At 37.3% G+C, this 24,186-nt stretch overlaps 1 protein-coding gene across 2 annotated transcripts in view; it reads left to right on the top strand.

The window, feature by feature from the left end:
- The window catches only part of Carf (calcium responsive transcription factor), a 50,998-nt gene extending 27,344 nt beyond the window's left edge, over window positions 1-23,654 (top strand). Inside the window, exons 9-17 of one of the 2 annotated variants that reach the window (XM_052192341.1) lie at window positions 3,663-3,852; window positions 6,792-6,912; window positions 9,610-9,753; window positions 11,568-11,801; window positions 14,140-14,302; window positions 16,134-16,197; window positions 17,495-17,625; window positions 17,967-18,330; window positions 20,521-23,654. In XM_052192341.1, coding sequence (XP_052048301.1) covers window positions 3,663-3,852; window positions 6,792-6,912; window positions 9,610-9,753; window positions 11,568-11,801; window positions 14,140-14,302; window positions 16,134-16,197; window positions 17,495-17,625; window positions 17,967-18,330; window positions 20,521-20,627 — 1,518 coding nt within the window. In that variant the 3' untranslated portion in view covers window positions 20,628-23,654. The remainder of the gene's footprint in view (window positions 1-3,662; window positions 3,853-6,791; window positions 6,913-9,609; window positions 9,754-11,567; window positions 11,802-14,139; window positions 14,303-16,133; window positions 16,198-17,494; window positions 17,626-17,966; window positions 18,331-20,520) is intronic. The other variant, XM_052192340.1, reaches the window with a different exon arrangement.
- The last annotated feature ends 532 nt before the right edge of the window (window positions 23,655-24,186 follow it).

Genomic DNA, 24,186 nt, shown 5'->3' with positions numbered 1-24,186 from the left:
CAAGGTTTGCTTTTAACCTTGTCTTCCTTTGATCCTTTGACCTGTGTCATTGACTTTCAGGTCTCATTTTTATAAAATAGTTTGTAAATCTGTATCACTATCCCAGACCCTCAGCTACTTTTGGAAGCTTTTTTTATATTTTACTGTAAACTCACTGTAACCATACCAGTTAGTTCTGCTTGCTAAGGTCTTTGTCTGTTTCCTTTTCTTAGATATCCAGGCACAAAGATTAATTTCTTTGTTTTATTCAGATACTTACCTGTTTTGTTGTTGTCATTGTTATTTTGACTGTGTGTTTATTTGAGATAGGGTCTTGCAGTATAAGCATGGCTTTCTTGATACTCGCTGTGTAGACAAGCTTCCTTTAAACCTTTGTCAGTCCTTCTGCCTCAGCCTCCCAATTGCTGGCCTTGTAGATGTATACTACCAAGTCCAGATCACAATTAATTCTTTAGAAAGTGGTTAAGAACACTTAGCTGCTTATGAAAAGGTCCTGAATTGGATTTTCGGAACCCATGTGGTAGATAACAGTGCTCAGTAACTCCAGTTCTGACACCTTTGTGTAGGCAAAATACTGAATATACATGAAATGAAAACAAATAAAATCTCAAAAAAAAATTAAATGTTGCAAAAAAGACTATTAATATAATGAAGTTCTTCTAACACATATTTTAGGATACATAGTCATCATTTTCATAGGGTTTTAGGTAGATTCTTGACATCATATTAAAAAAAAAATCCGTAGTCGGGCGGTGGTGGCACACGCCTGAAATCCCAGCACTCTGAGAGACAGAGGCAGGTGGATCTCTGAGTTTGAGGCCAGCCTGGTCTACAGAGTGAGTTCCAGGAGAGCCAGGGCTAAACAGAGAAACCCTGTCTCGAAAAATCCAAATCCAAAAAACCAAAAAAAAAAAAAAAAAATTCCGTAAAGAATCAGTACTTTGTTGCTAATTTTGTATTGATCTAGATTTGATCTAGGGGTAGAATTTTTTTTTTTTTTTGGATTTGGTTTTTTCGAGACAGGGTTTCTCTGTGTAGCCCTGGCTGTCCTGGAACTCACTCTGTAGTCCAGGCTGGCCTCGAACTCAAAAATCCACCTGCCTCTGCCTCCCAGAGTGCTGGGATTACAGGAGTGTGCCACCACCGCCCGGCTAGGGGTAGAATTTTATAGATCCAAGAGAATGGATATATATTCTTCAAGCTTTCATCTCTAAAACTTCTCTATTATGGCAATGAGCATGTCGCTGTAAACACTTCATCTGTTTGATGACTCTGCTTGAGTTCAGCTCAGACCCCACTGTATAGACTAGTGGTGAGGAAGTGAAATGATGCTTCTTCTTAGCCATCAGTTACATTTACTGTTCACTGAATGCTGGGGCCAGCCCCTGCGATTCTTCTTTCTTGGTCGCAGAGGGGGAAAGAATTTTAGAGGGGCCAAAACTTGGCCTTGCAAGATATTTAGGATTGTTGTTTAATAATAAAATGTTTACCGGCCGGGCGGTGGTGGCACATGCCTGTAATCCCAGCACTCTGGGAGGCAGAGGCAGGCGGATTTCTGAGTTCGAGGCGAGCCTAGTCTACAGAGTGAGTTCCAGGACAGCTGGGGCTATACAGAGAAACCCTGTCTCGAAAAAACCAAATCCAAAAAACCAAAAAAATAAAATAAAATAAAAATGTTTACCGATCTTAAGTCTAAGTCACTTTGCTGTGGTAGTTGATTTGCCTGTCTGAGTTTCTGAGACCAGAAGCTGCAGTCTCTGGTGTTTAGCACCTCATCATAAAACAGCAGAGGATTAAGTAAAGGATTAATTGCTATAGCCTTTTCCCTATAGTCCAGATGCCTCTCACTTGCCAGACTTGGGGAAAGTTTGAAGCAATAAACGTCTATCAAACCAGGAGAAGAGAGTTACACTAGCAAAAGGAAAAACTTTTACACAAGCAAATATGGCTAAACTCACAAATTCATATAATTACACATTCATACATCTCTTTTCAAACCAGTTGGATACAGCTACATACTTATCTCATAATTACATATTTACACAAAAGTGCGCGCGCGCGCACACACACACACACACACACACATCCATACTTAGATATGTATATGGAGCAAAAGACCAAGCGCCAATGCAGAAAGAACTCAGTCATTCTGGATGCCAGACGAGCTCCAGTCTTTATTGCACAGGGAAGGAAAGAGCTTCTACTCTTTTATTGCTAAATGATTTAAGCCCAAGTCTGTAGGAAGAGAGCTCTGTTCTCTGTAGTAAGACTAAGCCTGTCTTGCTATTAAGAAAAGACCTGTTCTCCACCATGGTCAGGAGACGCCTGCCTGCTGCTCCTGCTCTCTCTGCAGCTTCTTTTTTCCTCTTTCCCTCTGCATTCTGCATGTTGCTCTCTTACTTTTTAAAGTTGCCTTATAATTTCTAAGTTATTCCACTTTGCATTCTTCTAATTGCTCTCTCCTCCTCCTCCTCTGATGTAACACGCTTGCTCCTATTGCTTTTTCTCCCAGTGCTATTACTCCCAATGCCTTTACTTTTGAGTTCTCGCTAAAAGTTTTCTAAGAAAGTTCTTTAAAGGGGCTGCGGAGATGGCTCAGCTGTTAAGAGCATGGACTGCTCTTCTGAAGGTCCTGAGTTCAAATCCCAGCAACCACATGGTGCCTCACAACCATCCGTAATGAGATCTGACACCCTCTTCTGGACTGTCAGAAGACAGCTACAGTGTACTTATATATAATAAATAAATAAATCTTATATAAAAAAAGAAAGGTCTTTAAAAAGCTCTTCTTTCTCAAAGGTTCTTCTTAAGTTCTCTTTGTCCTCAGCACTTACACATCTTTCAGAATACATGATCACATGGTAAAAAGTTCACCACAAGTTTATACATAAATTCAAATCATAAATTGAACAAGAATTTTACAACAGAGAATTGTTTACATGCACATCCATTAACAGTAATTATCTGGCTAAACATTATTTGTATAAGCTCAGCAGGTTCATTGAAAATTAAAATCTGTAATTTTTGTGACTAAGTTATTAGAAAAGTTTTGTATAAATAAACCCAGTCAATATTTTATCTTCTGTTCTTGTATCTATAGTAAATCATTGGTTCTCTTTTTTCTGACCTTGGGTTAATTATTTTACAATCTCTTAGAATGTGCTCTTAAGTTGTAGATGCCTGTTTGCTATCTCAGAAACAATTAACTCATGACACTTGAAGACTGGCAGAGTTCTTGTTGCAGTTTTGATTATCAGAGAGGACTTAATAGGACTTAATTATAAAAGAGCTTAATAATTACTAATGTAATTTTAGGAATTCTTATACAGTTGTCATTAAGAATTAAGAAGTCATCTATTTGTCTATATAGCATCGGTACAAGACAGTACATCTCTTTGTTCTGTAAAGATCCATTCAGAAGGGTGGGTTAATACCTAGCGATTGTCATACATACTTGATAACAACAGGAAAGCATATTAATAGCAGGAAGAATCTTTCCTAAAAGGTAATCTTCTTGGCCTTGCCTAGAGAAGCAAATATGGCAATAACTTTAACAGTCCATCTCAGGAAGATCACCTGCTAGTTTTTAGTTTCTCTTAGATGGCTCCTGGCAACAGAAACACATTTTCCAGTGTTTTTCTTATTTAATTTTTCCCTCACAGAAAATTGGAGATTCCTACCGTGGCTACTGTGTAAGTGAGACTGAATTAGAAAGCGTCCTAACTTTTCACAAACAGCAAACACAGACTGTCTGGGGCACTCGCCAGTCTCCAAGCCCAGCCAAACCCGCCACGCGTTTGATGTGGAAGTCTCAGTATGTCCCGTATGATGGAATCCCATTTGTCAATGCAGGTACTTCCTATCAGTTACTTGAAGGCTCCCGAGCAGCTGTGCTCTATTGTGAAAATGTGACTTTTGTGAGAGGATGTATTTCATTGTTGTAGGTGAGAATTGAATATTAGTGGCTGAAAATGAATATTAAGCTAAAAACAAAAAATATATATCCAATTAATTTATGTCATAAGGGTATGTTTTAAAGTGTGACACTGAATAAATAATGCTTTACTTGAATGGTATGCTAATAAATCGAATTTTGAAATTCCCAGTGGATTTACAGACAACATCATATAATCAAATTATTAGTCTTTATAAAGAGTCACACTTTTAGGAATAAATCATCTCTCAGATAAATAGACAATAGATATAAAGACAGACACATAAAATTTTATTGTTTATATCAGGTTCTGCAGCCAAGCAAGTTCAAAAGGACTTTGTTTTCTGAGTATTTTAGTTTTCAGATTGCTCAAAAAGAATTAATGTGCTGATTTTCACTCCTGTTGGCAGTGATAAACTTCTCTACATTTAGTCCTTGATTTAGTATTTCCAGACTTTAAAAAAAAATCCAGGTTATGCCAGGCATGGTGGCATAAACCTTTAAACCCAGCATTCAGGAAGCAGAGACAGAGGCAGAGGCAGAGGTAGGAATTTCTATGTGAGTTTGAGGCCAGTTTGAGTTCCAGGGCAACCACAGCTAAACAGAGAAATCCTGCCCCCAAAACAAAACAGAACAACTAGGTATACTGGGGAACACCTTTACCAGAACTCTGGGAGCAGAGGCAAGAGGATCTCCATGAGTTCAAGGCCAGCCAGGGCTATACTAGTGGACCCTGTCTCACAAAAATAAAAGAATTAAATTATGGGAACTTTAATGTGTATCAGAGGTAAGACAATAAAAACTCTTATTTTTGGTTGTGACTCATCTCTCCAGCCCTTCACTTATGAAAAAGTGTATCTTACATATATTTTAAGTTTTTTGAGTTTTTATTTTAGGTATATGGATATTTTAACTGCATACTATTTATGTTCAATGTCTACATAGGCCAGAAAAGAGCATTGGATCCTCTGTAATTGAAATTGTAGACAGTTGTGAACCACCATGTAGGTGCTGAGAATTGAACTCAGAACTTCTGGAAGAACAGCCAGTGCTCTTAGCCACTGAACCATCTCTTTAGCCAATATTTTATGTTTTAAAAGTTGGCTGTATCCTGAGTAGAGTAGAATATCCAACTCTTAGGTAGCATGGTTTTCATATCTATGTATTTGTAATCTACTGTAGTGTAACAAATTATCTCAAATTTGAAGGCTGAGAACTACAACCGTTGATTGTCTCTGTTTCTCATGGTCAGAATTGCAAGTGTAGCTCTCATGCTCCCACACGGACTGAGGTTGTAGTGTTGATCAGAATTGCAGTCATCTTGTGCTTTACTAGGAGAGGAGGTAATTCCAGTTTCCCTTGTGCAGTTGCCTTGTTATATAGGCTTTGGAGAGTTCTCTCTCTCTGTAGCAGCTGATATCACCACTAGAGATAGCAGTCTGAGTAAGAGTAAGAGACTACCCAAGATGGAATGATAGTCTTCTTATAAGCTAATAGCAGCAATGGCATACAGCGGTTTCTACCATATTTAGTAGAAGTAAGTTGGTAAGTAGAGCCAAAGCTGACTGAGAAGAGATACACAAGGAAATGCATAGTAGGAGGCCATCTTAGAGGCAGGCCACCACATTATTCCAACAAATCCAATGGAAATATAAAAATAGGGTAGAGTGATGGCTCAGCGGTTAAGAGCACTGGCTGCCCTTCCAGTGGATCTGGGTTCAATTCCCAGCAATCACATGGCAGCTTACCACTGCCTGTAACTCAAGGCCCAGTAGATCCGACTCCTTCACATAGACATACATGTAGGCCAAACATCAAATGTACATAAGAATAAATAAGTAATTTAAAAGAAAAAAGAAAATGAACAATTTAGAAAAGGAAGTAATGGGGCCAAAGTGAAGGGTCAGCAGTTAAGAGCACGTCTGCTCTTACAGAGCATCTGGTGTCTGCCCCCAGCTTCCGTGTCAGGTAGCTCACAACCAGTGTAACTCCAAGTTCAGGGGTCAAACACCCTCGGGACTATGTAGGCACTTGCATTGGTGCACAGAAACTCTCATAGGTATCCATGCAAACACATAAATAAAACACATACATTATTTTTTTTTAAAGGAAATTGGGGGCTGGAGAGATGGCTTAGTTCCTGCACTGCTCTTGCAGAGGTCCAGCACCCACATGGTAGCTTATAACCATGAACTCCAGCTCAGGGTGTCAGATGCCTCTTCTTACCTCTGTGTACACCAGGCATGAGTATGTATGCATGCATGCATGCATGCAAGCAGTGCACTCACAGACATAAAAGAAAATCAACCTAATGAAATTTTAAAAGGAAATAAGATTTTAAATAGTATTAGCTATTAACCAACAGTAACATTTGCTAATTTCAACTTACAAAGTATTTATTTAGCTTTGCCTCAATTTGTTTAGTATTTTTAAAAGTTACATGTCTCACCTCTGTGGTGGCAGTGTATGCCTTTAATCTAAGCATGGGGAGGCAGAGGCAGTCAAATATCTATAGTTCAAGACAGCTTCGTCTACAGAGCAAGTTCCAGGACAACTAGGGCTACACAGAAACCCTGTCTTAAAAACAGACATACATACATACAGACAGATCATATGTCTCTCTGTATCAGCAAACATATTTGTTAATTCCTTACCATAATTATGGCATATTTGATAAACTTGACACAAATTTAAATTTGTCTGTCTTGTACTTTTCATAAGAAATACTGATTGTTTTGTTCTATAAACTTATGTAATTAAAAGTGTAGATTTTGACATTGTCACACCCACATTTTAAAACTCTGTTGAAAATATATAAATACATGAAATACTGTCATTGATTGGTTTTGGTGCACAGGAAGTCGAGCTGTGGTAATGGAGTGTCAGTACGGACCAAGGAGAAAAGGTTTTCAGTTAAAAAAAATCAGTGAGCAAGAAAGTCGGTCTTGTCATCTCTACAGAGCTACTTGTCCAGCCAGGTAAGCTGATGTTATCCTTTGTTAAACTTATTTTTTACATTAAATTCTTATTTTTTCAATAGCAGATAAAAGCCTTTTTATTAAGTTTAAACATCTCAAAAACATGCACAGTGAATTTTAGTTTTTTTTCTCATTACTGTTTTGTATGTTCCTTACCTAAAGCCTAAAATCCCCATGGCTTTTGAGTCATTTGAATATCTGTGTGCATGAATGGACACATACCCTCTTCTGCCCTAAAATGCCAATAAAGCCCACTAAAGTTGTCTTTCCTTACAGTTAGGTGATAGTTCCCTCTTCTCTCTGTTATCAGTTCATTCTTCACCTGAGAGCCTACAGTGGATATCTAGTGCACAGGTATCAAATGGCTGAGCAGTGTGCACATGGCATGTACTTACTCAACTCTGCTGTTTTCATTCCTAGTGTGCCTTCAGAGTGACTTCATGGAGGTCTATGAGAACTCTCTCTTTTAAACAGCTATGTAATATTCCATTCGTAAGCATAGCATTTTATTAACCCTCTACAGATAGATATGTAAGCTATAAGAAAATGGATTTTTTTTTGGGATGGGATCTCTTGTCTTCCAGGTTAGCCACACACACACATATATACTATGTAGCCAAGGATGGCCTTGAATTCCTCATCCTCCTGCCTCTGTCTCTTTAATGCTGGGATTTACAGATGTATTCCAGCATGCCTACTGACAAATTTTGGTATTGTACTCAAAGCTATAATTAATAACTTTGTTTAAGTTTATTAGACTAAATCCATAGAGTGGTGATTGTTAAGTAAAAGATTATATACTTTAAAAATGTTGACAAAGAAAAATTGTTTTAAAAGAGATTTTACCAGTTCACCAGTTTACATTCTCAGCAGCATTGTCTGAGATCAGTAGTAATGTTTAGACAGAGGACTAGGTTATCCCTGCTCTGAGTGAGAATACAAAGTGAACCAATGGAACAGTTTTCTACTAATACTCTTTTAGACATTAAAAATGTTCAAAATTATTAGTCAATTTAAAACTGTTAAAGGCACTATGTATTATTAGATACAGATCTTATCTAACCTGCACAAAGCCCGGAGCCACATCAACAGTGCTTCAAAAGATAAAATAGTGTACGCAGAATGTGGCAACTCCTGCCTGTAATTCCAGACGCTTGGAGCGTTGGTGGGGGAGAATCATTTGAGCTCAGAAGTGTTAGTTCATCCTGAGCGAAAGGACCCTTTGCCGAGTAAAACAGATAGTTTATTATGGTTGGACTTAGTTGATAGTTGACATACTATATTTTAGTATGGATCATAGATGTAAGCATTCTCATGTTTAAAAGGCAAGTGTAGAGGCTTAAGAGTGTCGGTTCCCAGCACTCATCTGGTGATGCACAGCCGTCCATAACTCCAGTTCCAGGGAATCCGATGCCACTTCTGCTTTCATGGGGTACACATATGAACTCAGGCATACACTCATAAAATAAACCTTTAAAAGCCCAATGTGATGGTACGTACTCAGCACTAGAAAGGTAGAGAAAAAGCAGCTTGAGCACATGAAAACAGACAGACAATCATGCACACACACACATACACACACATACACACACATATGAAATCTGATTAAAAAAAATTTAGGGCACTGGAAAGATGGCACTGTACTTAAGAGCACACTGACTGATCTTTCTGAGAACTTGGGTTCAATTGTTGGCACCACCACAGCAGTTCACAACCATCTATCACTATAGATCCAAAGGCCTCTGATCTCTGCAGCCACATGGTACATAGACATGCATGCAGGCAAAACACCCATACACATAAAACAATAAAATCTATATTTTTAAAATCTAGGGTCTCATGAGATACCTAAAATTTTGTTATAGATTTGTGCCTGTTTTACAGAGTGAGTTCTGGGATAGTTAGAGCTACACAGAGAAACACTGTTTCAGAGAGAGAGTGGGAGAGAGGGGAAAGGGGGAGGAGGAGGAGGGGAGAGAAAGACAGAGAGAGAGAGAGAGAGAGAGAGAGAGGGAGGGAGGGAGGGAGAGGGGGAAGGAGAGAAGGAGGGAGAAGGGAAAGAGGGAGGAAGGGAAAGAGGGAGAAAAAGAAATATGAAAAAATTACTTTGTCTTTTTAGAAACAGTCTCCCTCGCTATCCTGGAACTTGCTATACAGACCAGGCTGGCCTTGAATTCACAAAGAACCTCCTGCCTGGGATTGTGGGATTAAAGGCATTGGTCACCACTAATGATTTAATTTTGTCATTGTTGGCCTGGTGGTGGTGACACACCTTTAAATCCAGTACTCGGAAGGCAGAAGCAAGAAGCAGGAGACAGAACTCGCAAATTTCTGTGAGTTCCAGGCCAGCCTGGTCTACAGAGCAAGGTCCAGGACAGCCAGGGCTAGACCTTTTCTTGGGGGAAAAAAATTAAAGGCAATCAGCATGGAACAAGGTCCTTATATTAAAGTAAACCAAATGTGAGGTAATTATGGCTTCCTCACATTTGGTATGATGAAGAAGAGAAATTTTCAAAAAATGTCAGTATTTAGATATTCATGCTCAATTCATGATAGTTTTCTGAGTATCATGCACTTAATATGATGTCTTTCATAAGCTTCTGGATACTAAATTGTGTATTCTCTTGAGCTCTTTATTGATGTTAGATTTTTTTCTTAAGATTATAATAGGCAGTTTCTTCTTTGTCTTGTATAAAGGATATACATTAAAAAGGTACAGAAATTTCCTGAATATAGAGTACCTACAGACCCCCAGATTGACAGGAAGATAATCAGAATGGAGCAGGAGAAAGCCTTCACTATGCTAAAGAAGAACCTGGTGGACGCTGGTGGTGTTCTTCGGTATGATATTCGTGAGACCCTTTCATTTTCTTATTCGCATCACTAACAAGGACTCTTCTACTTCTGTCTTTTCAATTATTTCAATAAGGAATGGTTTTATAAGTTAGATACCTCACTAGTATTAAACTTAGTTGCTATTGACTTTATTACCTAACAATTTTATATAATGCTAACATACATTGTTAATTACCGTGACAGCCATCAGTGAATGGTAAGTCCTAATAAAATTCCACTTTATGCTTCATGTTTTAAATAGAAAGGAGTATAATAGCTCTAGCTTACAGTCCTTTATGCGTCAGTTCAGCTGAAGAATTTATCATTGTATAATGATGTCAAATATAAGGAAAATTCTTATATGATCTTTTATAAAAACTTAAAAATGAAATCAGTAATTAGGTCATTCAATTTTTAAAGTGTGAAACTATTATTTTTAAAAAATATTATTAGATTTTATTTTGTTTTGTATTTAAGAGTTGCTTAAATATGTGTATGTGCACAACATGCATGTTTGATGCCATTGAGGTAGGAAGAGAGCATCAGATTCCCTGTCACTCAAGTTATAGATGGTTGTGAACCACCATGTGGGTTCTGGGGCTCAAACCCAGGTCCTCTGCAAGAGTAATAAGTGCTCTTAACAGCTGAACTATCTCTTCAGTTCCAAACTATACAGGTTTTAATCAGGCTCTATTTTATTTATATCTGTTTATATCACACAGATGTACAGGGCCTGTGAGATAGCTCAGTGAGGTCAGAGCACAGGATAAAGGAAAGAATTGACGACTCCTTTAAGTTGTTCTCGGACCTCTACGTGTGTGTGTGTGCACACGCATGTAGACACACACACACTCACACATTTGCACAAAAATATTGCTCAAGCGGGACATGGTTATGCACACCTTTATTTCTAGCACTCAAAAAGCAGAGGTTGGCGGATCTCCGAGTCCAAAGCCAGTCTGGTTTACCAAGTTCCAGGCTGGCCAGGGCTGCATAATGAGACCTCATCTCAAAATAAAAACAACGACAATGAAAAGAAAGATCAATTAAAACAGTATTCTACCAGATTGATTTTCCTAGCACCCAGTCCCTTACACTACTGTATGTGAGCTGTGTTCATATTTTAGTTGATTCTGGGGCTCATTGGGCCAGCAGGAGTTATGAATGCTTGTGTGTGTGTGTGTGTTTGTGTGTGTGTATGTATATCAGTGCTTTTTGCCTGCATATATGTATGTGTACCATGTGCATGCCTAGTACCGACATTAGTTAGAAGAGAACTTTGGATCCCCTGGAGCTGAAGTTACAGATGGTTATAAGCTGGGAATCAAAATATAGCTAAAAGACCAACAAGTTTCTTAACTCCCAAGCCATCGCTTTACCCTCATATGTGTGTAAATCCCTGCATTGCCTTAGCTTTGGGCTCACAGTGAAAGTTTATGAAGTTGTTTTAGTTTTTTAAGACAGAGTTTCTCTGTGTAGTCCTGGCTATCATGGAATTCACTTTGTTGACCAGGCTGGCCAGAGACTCACAGACCCACCTGCCTCTGCTTCCCAAGTGCTGGGTTTAAGGCATGTGCCACCACTTCCAGAGTAAAGTTACCTTTTAACTTGTGTATAAAGTCAATCTTATTAAGAGTTGAATGTAAGGCATTTTATATTTTATTCCACATGGTATAATCATATATGATTTTTTGCATAAAATGTTATTCCTTTTCTTGATGAATATTAACCTAGGTAATTATGATTCCTGCCTTTGTCTAAAATTATTAAATAACTTAAGTATTTAAATTTTAATAATTTTCAATGTATTCTCTTACCAGATGGTATGTGCAGTTACCTACACAGCAAGCTCATCAGTATCATGAATCAGAGACTCCTGTTGTCCCTTTGTCACCGGCACCTTTTCCTATGTCTCCTCTTGAAGAAGAGGAAACTATAGTCAGAGATGAGAACTGTGCGTTGCCCTCTCGTCTCCACCCGCAAGTAGCGCATAAGATTCAGGAATTAGTGTCCCAGGGAGTAGGACAAGTGTATGCAGTAAGGAAGCAGCTAAGGTACAGGAGGAGCAGTGTTTTCTTTTACACCTGTTGCTTTAGTAGTGACTCTTAACAGTATAGGTGCTTTGTAGCAGTTTTCCAGGACAGTGCTATTAGAGGGATATAGTGTGTTTCTTCATCTTTCCTATAAATGTTATTTCCACTAATGCTTGGCAACCCTTTATATATATGGCCTGTCTTAATGTAATTCTAAATACTCATTAAATTTGAGATACTGCATCTTTGGCAGACTGGACTATTTTTAAATGATGAATTTAATTTAATTTAATTTTATTTCATTAGCTTAGGTCTCATCTTGTAACCCAGACTGCCCTTTAATTCACTATATAGCCCAGGCAGTCTTCCAGTTTTCAGCATTTTTTTTCTATCTCAGCCAACCGAGTGCTGGGCTTATGGTGTAAGACACTAACTCTGTAATGGATTGAATGATATGATACATATCTCAGAGAGAGAGAAAAACTTGTGGATCAAAAATTAAAAATCTAGGTTAAGGTATTTTAGATGATTTGAAATGAAATTGTATTTTAGTATAAGATAATATAGGGAATGAATCTGATCAAAATAGAATAAATGTTTGTATGAAGTTCTCAGAAAATTACTTAAAATACTAGATTTTTAAAAAGATAATAAACTAAACTACTTACTATAATATGTAATGTTATATTCAATTATATATATATGTTATATATCTCTACAATATTAATTAAACAAATTATCTTGAGTACCACTGAAGCTAGTCCAAAATACTACAAATAAAAGTTTCATTAGGTGAAGAATTATTATTATAAGGCAGTTACTCTGTGCATAGCACATATCTGGCCAAACCTTTAAATATATAATTTTTCAACAGCTGGTAAAGATGATGCATTTATCCCTATTTTACACATGAGAAAATGGAAATCCATACAGACTTGGAGCTGCAATCTGGCTCTAGTTTTATAGCCTGTGTAATGTTGTGATGCCATGCTCCTTTGGGTTATTGTCTAGTAAAACCTGAGTAACAAAATGAGTACTCCTAAGATTTTTTTGAGATTGTATCTCATTGTGTAGGCCTGGCTAGACTGGAACTCACTATGTAGACCAGGCTGGCCTGGAACTCATTGAGGTCCACTTGCCTCTGCCTCCCTAGTGCTGGGATCAGAAGTGTACACAGCAGAACCAGCAGGCAGTCATTACTTTTTAGATACTATATAACCTTTATATTTAGAAGCTTTAACATTTCTTTTCTTTTTTTCTTTTTTGTTTGTTTTGTTTTTTCTAGACAGGGTTTCTCTGCATAGGTCTGGCTGTCCTGGAACTCACTGTGTAGATCAGGCTGGCCTTGAATTCAGAAATACCCCTGCCTCTGCCTCCTGAGTACTGCGATTAAAGGCATGCGCCACCACTGCCTGGCAACATTTATTTTCATCAAGGTCTACAAAACAAAGCTAAAATCTAGTAGGGCCATCACGTTTACTAATATTTGGCCAATCTACTTACTTCAAATTATTATTTATTTACTTTTACTTTTAATTATTTTTTTTTCAAAATAGGGTTTTTCTTCCTATTCCTGGCTGTCCTCAAACTCAGAGATCCCCTCTGCAGAGTGCTGGCTTAAAGGCACATGCCCCACTACCCAGCTACTTCGGATTATTTAAAAAGAGGTTGAATGAGAAGAAAAGTAATACAACTCTCCAGTTTTATCCAATAAATAAAATGCATAAAGCACACATGTATTAAACCGTGATTCCCGTATTTATTTTCATATAGTTCTGTAGTAATGCTATCTTTCTTACAATATCTTACCTTCTTACCATATTTGAACCATCAAATTTCTTGTACTATTATTTAAGGCTTTTTGGAAGCAGTGTGTAACAATGATGTTTATGAATATAAATTAGAAACCGGCCCATGTTTCCTACTTCTTAAGTAGGTATATAACTCAGGGCAGTTTCTTCTTCTGCAGTCTTTAGCTCTCTCATCTGGAAAGTGGGATTAATTACACCTGGTCATATGATCACAGCAACCATTAAAGGAAGTCCAGTAGTGTTTTCAAAATTGTGCCTGATATGGTAAGGATCTAAAACAGAATTATGTTCAAGATGATGATTGTGGTTCAAGTTTAATTCATAAAAATGTCAATGCTCTGTAACGTGCTCTGTAACCAGTGAAACAGCACCTTCCTTTAACCTGTGTGAATTCTCGTGCTGTGATAGACACAAATTTAAAGTGACTTATATGAATTACTTACAGAAATGTGAATTATACTTTACAAAAGTTTATATTAAGAAAGAACCTTTCTTTCAATCTGTAAGTATATCATTACAGTTATATTTTTATTTTATATTTTCCACAGAAAATTTGTGGAAAGAGAACTGTTCAAACCTGATGAGGTACCTGAAAGACATAACTTATCTTATTTTCCAACTGTAAATGATATAAAAAATCATATCCATGAGGTACAAAAATCCTTGAGGACTGGAGGTGTGGTCTATGACGCAGCGGCTATTCCAGCAACGGTATGGTTACACTCACTTCATGTCTCATTAGAGCCTTTCTAAGCTCCTGTTAGCACTGTAGAGTCGCTAGTTCCTGTCAGCATTTGGCCTCATAGAAAGGACTATGGTTACACCATCTCAATTATTATGATTCAAGAAAACACACTAGGTAATTTTCTAAATATGAATACAACAAGCTCTCAGATGACTGAATATTTACCACTCTCACAATGAAGAGAAACAGATTTCTGAATCTAAATATAACAATATTTTTTGAGAATTAATTATTTAACTTACAAATATTTATTGAGCACATACTGAGTATATCTCTCCCTCCATTTTTAAAAATAGATGGTCATGATTAAGTAGTTCAGGTTCAAATGCACAGAGTTTTGTTGTAAGTTCTGTATGCCATATATGGATATTACTTTCATATTTTTATGATATTGTTTTCCTGTCAATATTAGTAATTTCTGAGACAGTTTTATCATAATTATGCAGAAGTCAGCGATTATATGAGGTAGTGAGTTTGCAGTTAAAATCTTAACAGTACTAATTTTTCCTTCCTGACTTTTTACTTTCCCGGTTTTAGAATCTGAACATATATATAATTTCTTTATACACACACACACACACACACACACACACACACACATACACATACATATGGATTGATGTTTTACTTGCATGTTTGGGTCCTGGGGAGGCTGGGAGAGGGTGTTAGACCCCCTGAACCTGGGTTTATGAATGATCGTGAGCTACTATTGTGTTTTCTGGGAATTGAACCCAGGTCTTCCGGAATGGAAGATCAGTGTGTTTTTTTTTTTTTTTTTTTTTTTTGAAAGATTTATTTATCTTAAGTACATTGTAGCTGTCTTCAGACGCACCAGAAGAGGGCATCAGATCTCATTATGGATGGTTGGGAGCCACCATGTGGTTGTTGGGAATTGAACTCAGCGCCTTCAGAAGAGCGGTCAGTGCTCCTCACTGCTGAGCCATCTCAACAGCCCCAGCTGGTGCTCTTAATTGTTGAACTATATCTCTCCAGCCCTGGTACTTGGATATTTCAAATGCTAGAACTGCTGGGACTGTGTGTGTGTGTGTGTGTGTGTGTGTGTGTGTGTGTGTAACCAAACTTAATTATTGATGTCCTGTCCTGAAGTCAAGAAATAAAATAGATTTGCCATCTACACTTCCTATCCAAATTTTTAAAGTAAAGAGCGTAATTACAGAGCAAAGCACAAGGTACAGTATGGAAATAAGCTAGTATGCTGGGGAGGGAGGGAGCTCTGTAAAGTGCTTGCCTCCCAAACATGATTATCTAAGTGTGATTCCTCAGAACCCACCTAAAAATGTATGCTGGGTATGAACTTAAAATGCCAGTGGGAAGGGTGGAGACAGGTGTGGAGCTGGCTAAGTGGTCACTCTAGCCAAAGTGGTGAGCTCCAGACCAATGAAAGAGTCCTTCTCAAAGGAAATAAAGTCAGTGCTCCCTCTGGCATCCATATGTGCATGCTCAGGCACACACACACACACACACACACACACACACACACACACACACACACACACACACAGAGTTTTGGCTAGATGGCTATGTGGTAAAGGTGCTTACTACCTATCCTGACCTTTGATCAGAGCCCACAAGGTAAAAAGAGAGAAGTGATTTCCAAAAGTTGTTCTCTGATTGCTACATGTATGTTAAGGCTTGTGTGTGCATAAGCATACACACACATATGCACAAAAATAAATAACAGTATACTTTATAAAGAAAATATAGTTACATTAATGTTTTAAGGTTATTTTCAGCATAACCACTGTATTTTTCCTGAAACAAATTTCCTCATTTCAGCTTCAGTGGACTACAGACAGCGGGAATGTTCTCAGAGAGACTGTCACAGTTACATTTGCAGAAGGTATGTTATTTTGGATTTTTTTCAATTTTTTGTATTTTTTAATTTTTGTTTTTCAAGATAGGGTTTCTCTATGTCATCCTAGAACTCACTCTGTAGACCAGGCTGACTTCAAACTAAGAAATCCACCTGCCTCTATCTTCCAAATACTGAGATTAAAGGCATGTGCCACCACCACTTGGTTTATTTTGCATATTTTTATAACATGAAAACAATGTTATATCTGGAAAAAAACTTTAGATATCTCATATAATGAAATCATTTTTGTTTTTCATATGTATGCTTATGTGTACAGGTGTATATGCATGTGTGAAGGTCAGAGATTAATGGCAGGTGTCTTCCCCCATTACTCCCATGTCTTTTTTTTTTTTTTTAATTTTAAGAAAGGGTTTATGGTTAAACCTGGAGCTCCTGTCTGAACTCATCAGAAAGTTCCTGGGGCCTGCCTGTCTCCTCCAATCCTCTAGTGCTGGGTTATTCTCTCCTAGGAAGTTATGATCTGACAGGTTCTAGAAACAGTGAAGTAGATACATGATCTATTTGTTTGTGGGTGTGTCTATGTTTTTGTGTGTATTTTGGCTTTTGCTTCTTTGTTGTTGATTTGAAACAGTTTCATTCTGTTTCCAGGCTGGTCTGGACTATCTTAGGCTGGCCCCAAACTAATGATAGTCCTCCTTCGTTAGTCTCAGAAGTGCTAGAAATTACAAGCATGAGGTACCATGCCAGGCTAGTTTGGGAGTATGCATTAATTAGTTAGTTAGTTAGTTAGTTAGTTAGTTAGTTAGTTAGTTAGTTAGTTAGTTAGTTTATTTTGAGGCAGGATCTTACTATGTAGCCCTGTCTGGCCTGGAACTCACCAGGCTGGCCTCATACTGATAGAGATCCACCTGCCTCTGCCTCTGCCTCTGCCTCTGCCTCTGCCTCTGCCTCTGCCTCTGCCTCTGCCTCTGCCTCTGCCTCTGCCTCTGCCTCTGCCTCTGCCTCTGCCTCTGCCTCTGCCATCCATGTGACACCATGTCTGGCTCTGTGTTTGCTTGCTTGCTTGTTTGTTTTCAGAGTGTCATGTAGTCCAGTCTGTCCTCAGTCTCACTGCTGTAGCCTAGAATGGCCTGGTACTACTGCTGCTCTGCCCTCCAGAGCTCAGGAACAGTGGGCATTCACCACCCTTGCCCAGCTCCCTGATGACTATGTGAAGTCTTTTGCAAGCCTTTAACTTTGTCTCATCTTCTGTACTGATTCTAATCATAATGATTGTTATACAGTTTAAGAAAATAGTGTGTCTATCTCTTGTTTAATTTAGGAAATTTACTAGGAGATCCAATTCCCAGAAAAATGGGGACAAGTCAGACACAGACCTCTTTGTCTCCAGAGCCACTTCCCTTGCTCTCCCCACTTTCTTCATTTCCACCCAAAATGTTTACGCACTTACAGGTAGGTACTCATTACAGATAAATCTAAGGTTCTTTCTCTTCCATGACTTCTTTTATATTGATTTCAGATAAGTTTTCTGAAATTACAATAGTGGCTGTATATTTCTTCATTACTAATTTTCCAGTCCTTTGTGATCTGATGTAAAATGGTAACTCAGGTAATATGTTTCAAAAAATTTGAGAGACTATGAATGCTTTGTTGTTCTTGGTCCTTGTTTCTGTCTTCATAAACTATTTGTTAGTAATTATATACCTATTACTTTTTTTTTCAAAAGACTATCTGACAAGAATGTCATATTAGTAAATCCAAACATTGTGATACAACTCTTTTCTCTTTGGAAGGCTTTGAAGTTACAGCCAAGGCTCTCCTCTCCTGATGGACCACAAGCTTTGGTATCAGTAAATAGCCATGCATCCTCTAGTCCTTCCAGCCTTGTGGATACAGTAGGAAATACTGATGTGAATAGCCACTCTCTACTGCTTAGTCAGAGTCAAAACTTTGGAACAGATACATGCCTAACCCAAAACAACAGCACTTCCTCTTCCGTGGGCAATCTCCCAGAATCAGTTCAGAATCTAGTTGCAATGGATCAGCTTGTGGAAGATGTTGAGGATTCAGGAAACCCGGAAGGAAGTGTAAATAGGACTCTATTGGGAGATGTTCAAACCGTTCCAATACAAATCATAGACAGCCATCCAGTTCTTGGTAAGTGACATTCAATTTACAATTCATTTTAAACTTTTATAACTTGGGATTGCTACATCAAATAAAAGGAGAACCGGTCATTTCTACCCATAGGGTTTATTACATTGTATAGTTCAAACAAAATTATGAGATTTCACTAACTTTATATATTTTTCATTTTGTCTAATTATTTAATTCTAATGAAGTTTTCATTGTTTATCCCAGGACTTAGAAGACTTAGCAAAAGGATTCCAAATTAAAGGACACCCTGGGCTACAAAACAAGTCCCACACCAGCCTAACCAACTTAGCAAGATCCTATGTCAAAAAGAGGGCTGGGATAGTAGAGTACTTTATTCCATAGTAGGCCCTAAGAACTGGGTCCAGTGCCCAGTACAGACAGGAAAAGAGGGAAAGAGGATGAGGAAGGAAATTATTCATTTATTTTTAATAATTTTTTATCTTATTTTTTGATACAGGGCCTCACTATAAAGCTCTGACTATGCTGGAACTTACTATATAGACCAGGCTGGCTTCAAACTCAGAGATCTGCCTGCCTTTGCCTCTCAAGTGTTGGAATTAAAGCGTGTGCCACCACGCTTAGTCCATATTTATTTATTTTATCATGCATATAAGTGTTTTACCCATATGTATGTATGTGTGCTACATGTTTGTCTGGTACCCAGGGAGAGTGAAATAGGGAGTTGGAACTCCTGGAGCTGTAAAGCACCATGTGGGTGCTGGGAACTGAGCCCAGATAGATACTCTGAGCCATCTCCCCAGCCCAACTCATTTCTCAGTGCTGGTGCACTTCTGTGGGAAGAGATGAGTAAGTTTTTGAAATAGTCTTTACAGAAATTATTCTTAGACCATATATTTGCCTCTATCTTAATCATCACTCTTTTGGTAAATAAAAATGTGAATAGTTCATTCTAGAAAGAGTTAAAGTCTTTTAAATTTATGGGAAACATATGTGTAAGAAAATTGCCATACCAGTACTCAGAAGGCAGAGGCAGAAGGATCTCTGAGTTCTAGGACAATCAGGGCTACACAGAGAAACCTAGTCTCAGAAAACCAAAAAAAGAACAAACAAAAAATTTACCAGAGAACTTTTATAACTATGGAATAACTTTATAGATGAAGACAAAAATAAATATATGTAAATTTATTGCCATAACATCATGAGAAAGTCAGCTATATTCTCATTCTACAGATAGGGAAACCAAGGCTCAAGTAAGTTAAGTGCTTGCCTAATGTTGGTGTTTAGTAAGTGACAGAAGAGGGACTCCACCCAGGCACTCTGACCTTCTAAAGCTCTCTTCCTTTCTAACATACGCTCACCCTCCGTAGTGTCACGTAGCATGTCTGAAAGTAGGAATCCAAAGGGCTTTCAAAGAAACCCTTTTTAGTCCAGATCTGTTTCCTTTATCTAGTGAGGTCAATCTGAGGGGTCACTTCACCAGACGTGAGTTCTTGGGGTCATTCAGATCCATCTTTGTGGGTCCCTGTCTGTGATTGAACACCAGTATACTTGTATGTTACAGTACTGGTGTGTTCAGCACATTGCTAAACAAGCCAGTCCCTGTAACCTCTTTCTAAGAGCAACTAAAGAGTGGAGATTCTTAATAAAGTACAGTGAAGATCTGAGGTTAGGCATGGTGGTGCACTCAGGCTCTGAGTTCAAGGCCAGCACGGTCTGGATAGTGAGACCCTCTCTCAAAAACAAACAAGAAGGTGAAGAGACTGAGCATTGCACTGGCCAGTTGACAGCATTGCTGCTGGTCTGCTGGTGCTGTCCATGTGGTTCGGATCACGGTGAGGTTTTCTGCTTAAGTCAGCTGAAGTGTTTTAGGTAAGCAAACACATAGGTCACCCAGCTGAGACAGAGCTATCATTGTAAGATGTGCCACTGTGTTTTCAAATATGCCAAAATATTTATCTGTGTCACCATTACTCTTTTCTAAATTGTGATATATTTGCATTTATTTTAAATTTATTAAAAAAATTTTTTTTAAAGATAATGTCTTGGGTACATCAGGCCAGCCTTGTGTTGGCTGTGTTACTAGGGATGGCCTTGAATTCCTGATGCTCCACCTTGGTGCTCTAGTGCTGCGACCTCAGGCGTATGACACTGCCTGGCTTTAGATGTAAGACCACAATGTCATAAAACATTTTCTAACCCTTCTGATTTTTTTGTTTGTTTATTTTAAAGTTGAAGAAAGTCTATCTATGAACCAAGTTAAACAAGAGCCCAATGAGCCAACACTGTCTTCAGAAGCAAAAACTTTCCTGGACTGTGAAAAAATATCTGCTACATAAATATTTAAAGTTTTTCAGAATTTACAGCTCTGGCCCCTTCCAATGTCTTAGTGGGTGGAGATTGTCAGAGATGGTGTATCAATCTCTGGACCAGAACTGGATGATGGGCAGTTTTGACTTAAAACTACAATAGTTGTTGCCAATTCTATATTTGTATTTCCCTTAAGAAATATTTTACTTTATTTTGTGTTCCTATAATTTTTATTATCCAGTAAGGCAAATGTTTTAAAAGATCATCTGAAGTTATCCACAGTAATTTAGTGTGAACGTAAATAGTTATCTCACCCAGTTTTGGTTCTTACAAGAGAAAAGACCAACAATAAAAGCAGTATGTGAGTGCATGTGTAGGTGTGTCAGAAAATCTAAAGCTGTAAAAACAGTTTTGACTAACTGACGGGTGAGAGACTATCATCTGTTTATTTGGTAAGCGAGAGCAATGGATTTCTATGGTATCACAGAGCCACCAATCGCATCCCTCAGTACTGCATTTGCAATTTATCCTTGGCTTTATATGTTTAACTGTAAATGAATGGTACTAAAAGTCATCTGTCAAGAATGTCAGTGACTTGGTAAGTATTGAAACATTAAATTAATCAGATAAATAACATAAGTGAATGTATATGACATGTATTTTATATGGGATTGGAAGTAAATTCCTACCTAGAATAGAAAAATGAAAAATTCAGAGAATTGGGGGAAATGTCATAATTACCTACTATTTATAGATCATTTGGGGGAACTTTTGATGGTAGCAAAATTGTTTTTTTAAAGATTCAATTTTGACTAGAAAATAATTTAAATAGTATTTACATTTTTTCTGTACTAGAGTTCTTACTGAATTGATAGTATTACGATTTATATATTTCAAGGTAAGTCTATATAGCTTAAAATTTAGTTCATATTTGAAACTTAAAAATGTCTGATTTGATATTTGCTCATTAAATAAGTATATTTATATTTATGCCTAGTACCAAATAACTAGTAATCAGTATGTTCATTATAAACTTGTTTCTATGGAAGATTGGCCAGGTAGAAATTTCAAGTGTAACTGTCATGAAATTAACCTAGCTGAATGTAGTCGTATACACCTGTAATCCCAGCATTGAGGGGGTAGAGGAATTGGATTGTAAATTCAAATTAGCCTAGGCTATATAGCAAGACCTTACTAAGAAAGAAAGAGGGATCACCTAGAAGATTCTTTGTCTGGAGACATACTTGTGAATTATTTAAATTTTTATTTTTTGAAAATAAGAATTTCAAGTGGATATTAAAGTCTAATAGTCAAAGCACGAACAATGTAATTTGATATTTGTCCTTAATACTTTACATGGATTGACTTTCCAAAAGTCTAATTTCCCATTATTACTCACTTTGTTTTAGGTACATGACCTGTACCTAAAGATAAAGCACTGTTATTTTAAAAGGAAGAACTCTAAAATTCATTATCTTTACATCTATATCCTAGTCAACATAAAGTTTATTATATTTTATTGAAAGCAAAGTTCATATGTAATTATATGTATGATTGTTTGTAGGAACTGCTTTTCTTTTTTTAAAGAAAGAACTGAAGATATTTGTTGCCAGTATTTATAGCAGCAGGCTACTAAACCTGAATATATTATACTAAGTTTAATACAACTTGTAGTCACTTCAAAATCCAGGTCCTCTTAGTCTGCGTGTACTTAAGAGGAATGAGATCAAATTAGTATGTAGTTTAGGACTGTGTTATAGGCAAATGCTCTTTTGTTATTCATGTTATAGAAACTGTTTTCCAAGAACAAGTAGGTTTTCATCTTCCAATAATGATTATGGTGAATTACTAAATATTTTACTCACTGGGCAGTATTCTCTTGGACACATTCCTTTTTATTTGGATTTCTAAGGAGAAATGCTTGTTAAGAAACAAACTAGTCAATTTCCAGTGTGGAGAGAAAGAGCAGAAGCTCCAGCGGTTACTATGTAATCAGGAACAAATACAGTGAAAATGTGTTTTTGTCACTTCATCCTGCCAGGCGGAGTGGCAGACACCCGCAGTTCTGGTGGATCTCTGTGAGCTCCGGGGTAGCCTGGCCCACACAGTGAGGTCAGGATAGCCAGAACCACACAGTGAGACCCAGGAGGAAAGAAAAGAAAAAACATAGTTCTTTCACTTCATTCTGTTTGAATGGGGCTTCTGTTAATATTTTTATCATGAGAACAGAAAGTTACATATATTCTTCCCACAAACAAAAAGAAAACAGAAAACCGAACACTTAAATCTCCAATTGTATATTCTTGCTTTTTTAGGTAGAAACGGGAACTATTAATATTTTGTGTATTTAAATAAGTCGTTTTTTAAAAATGGTATCTAAATGAGTTTAAAAAATTAATTTGTCTTCTAAACTCATATATAGTCACAATATGTCAGTGTTGGCTAAAGGTGCTTAGTATCAGTTTTTGAAAACTATGTTTACATATTTAAATGTTTAATTCTTTACAAATGTACCAGATCTTAAACAAAAGTATATATATAAAAAATCAGTATCTATACTTGGCTTTCTCTTAACAACTCCACAGCAACATTTGACAGTACCCTTTGGTTCATGCATTACAGGATGCAGTGTCTGCAGTGGAGAGCTGGGCGTTTGAAATAAGCAGTTAGAAATTCACAATCATAGCCTGGCATGTTTCTTTGTAGCTTTCATGTTCCAAACCTCCAAGCAAGCTTTGTATATACACCAGGAAATTATAGATAAACAACACAGGAGGCTTTTCCCTCAGTAGTAATTTTCTATGTAAGCAACCAATATACTTAGAAAGCTTTAACATCTTATGCAAAGTGAATGTTTCCTAACCATCACAGAAGTAATAGGAAACATAAGCTTTGAGATCTGGTCCTGCATTGAAGTTTTTAATTTTAAGCCCCAGTTTGTGTTTTATCTTGTTTATATCTTGTCAAACTATATATTTAATCATGTGGGTATTAGACAGTGTTTACTTTATACTAGGTTTGTAAAAAGATTTTAAAATATGTATGTATATAATGTAACTTTATGTACAGTGTTCTTATTATAATGTAATTTTTATTAAAAAATTCTGTTTTTTTCCTTACGTGTTAGTTTTTGAAAATCTGCTTTTCTTGGAGATAATGAAAGTTTTTTCATTTTAAATAAGATGGTAATAAATGCTTTAGTATCTGAGATTTTTGACTAGAGATTTATAGCAATTTGAAGCCTGATAATTTTTAAGGATTAACAACCATTAGCATATACATATATGCTACACACACACACACACACACACACACACACACACACACACTTGGCTTGATGGTTAAAGATTCAGGTGTGATGACCTGAGTGTAACCCCCTAAAACAGATGTGTAGGTGGAAGAAGAGAACCAGCCCCACAAAGTTGTCCTCTGACCTTTACACATGCACACCCACATAGTATTAATTTACAAAAAAAGTTCATGTCAACAATATGGCTCAACATGTAAAGCCACTTGCCCATAAGCCTGATCACACTGGTTAGATCCCCTGGGCCCACAGGAAGGAGAGTCCTGACTGCTTCTGGTTGT

Source organism: Apodemus sylvaticus, chromosome 9, assembly GCF_947179515.1.
Source record: "Apodemus sylvaticus chromosome 9, mApoSyl1.1, whole genome shotgun sequence".
Classification (NCBI taxonomy): domain Eukaryota; kingdom Metazoa; phylum Chordata; class Mammalia; order Rodentia; family Muridae; genus Apodemus; species Apodemus sylvaticus.
Note: the sequence above shows the minus strand (reverse complement) of the source record. Positions and strands in the feature narration are given on the sequence as shown.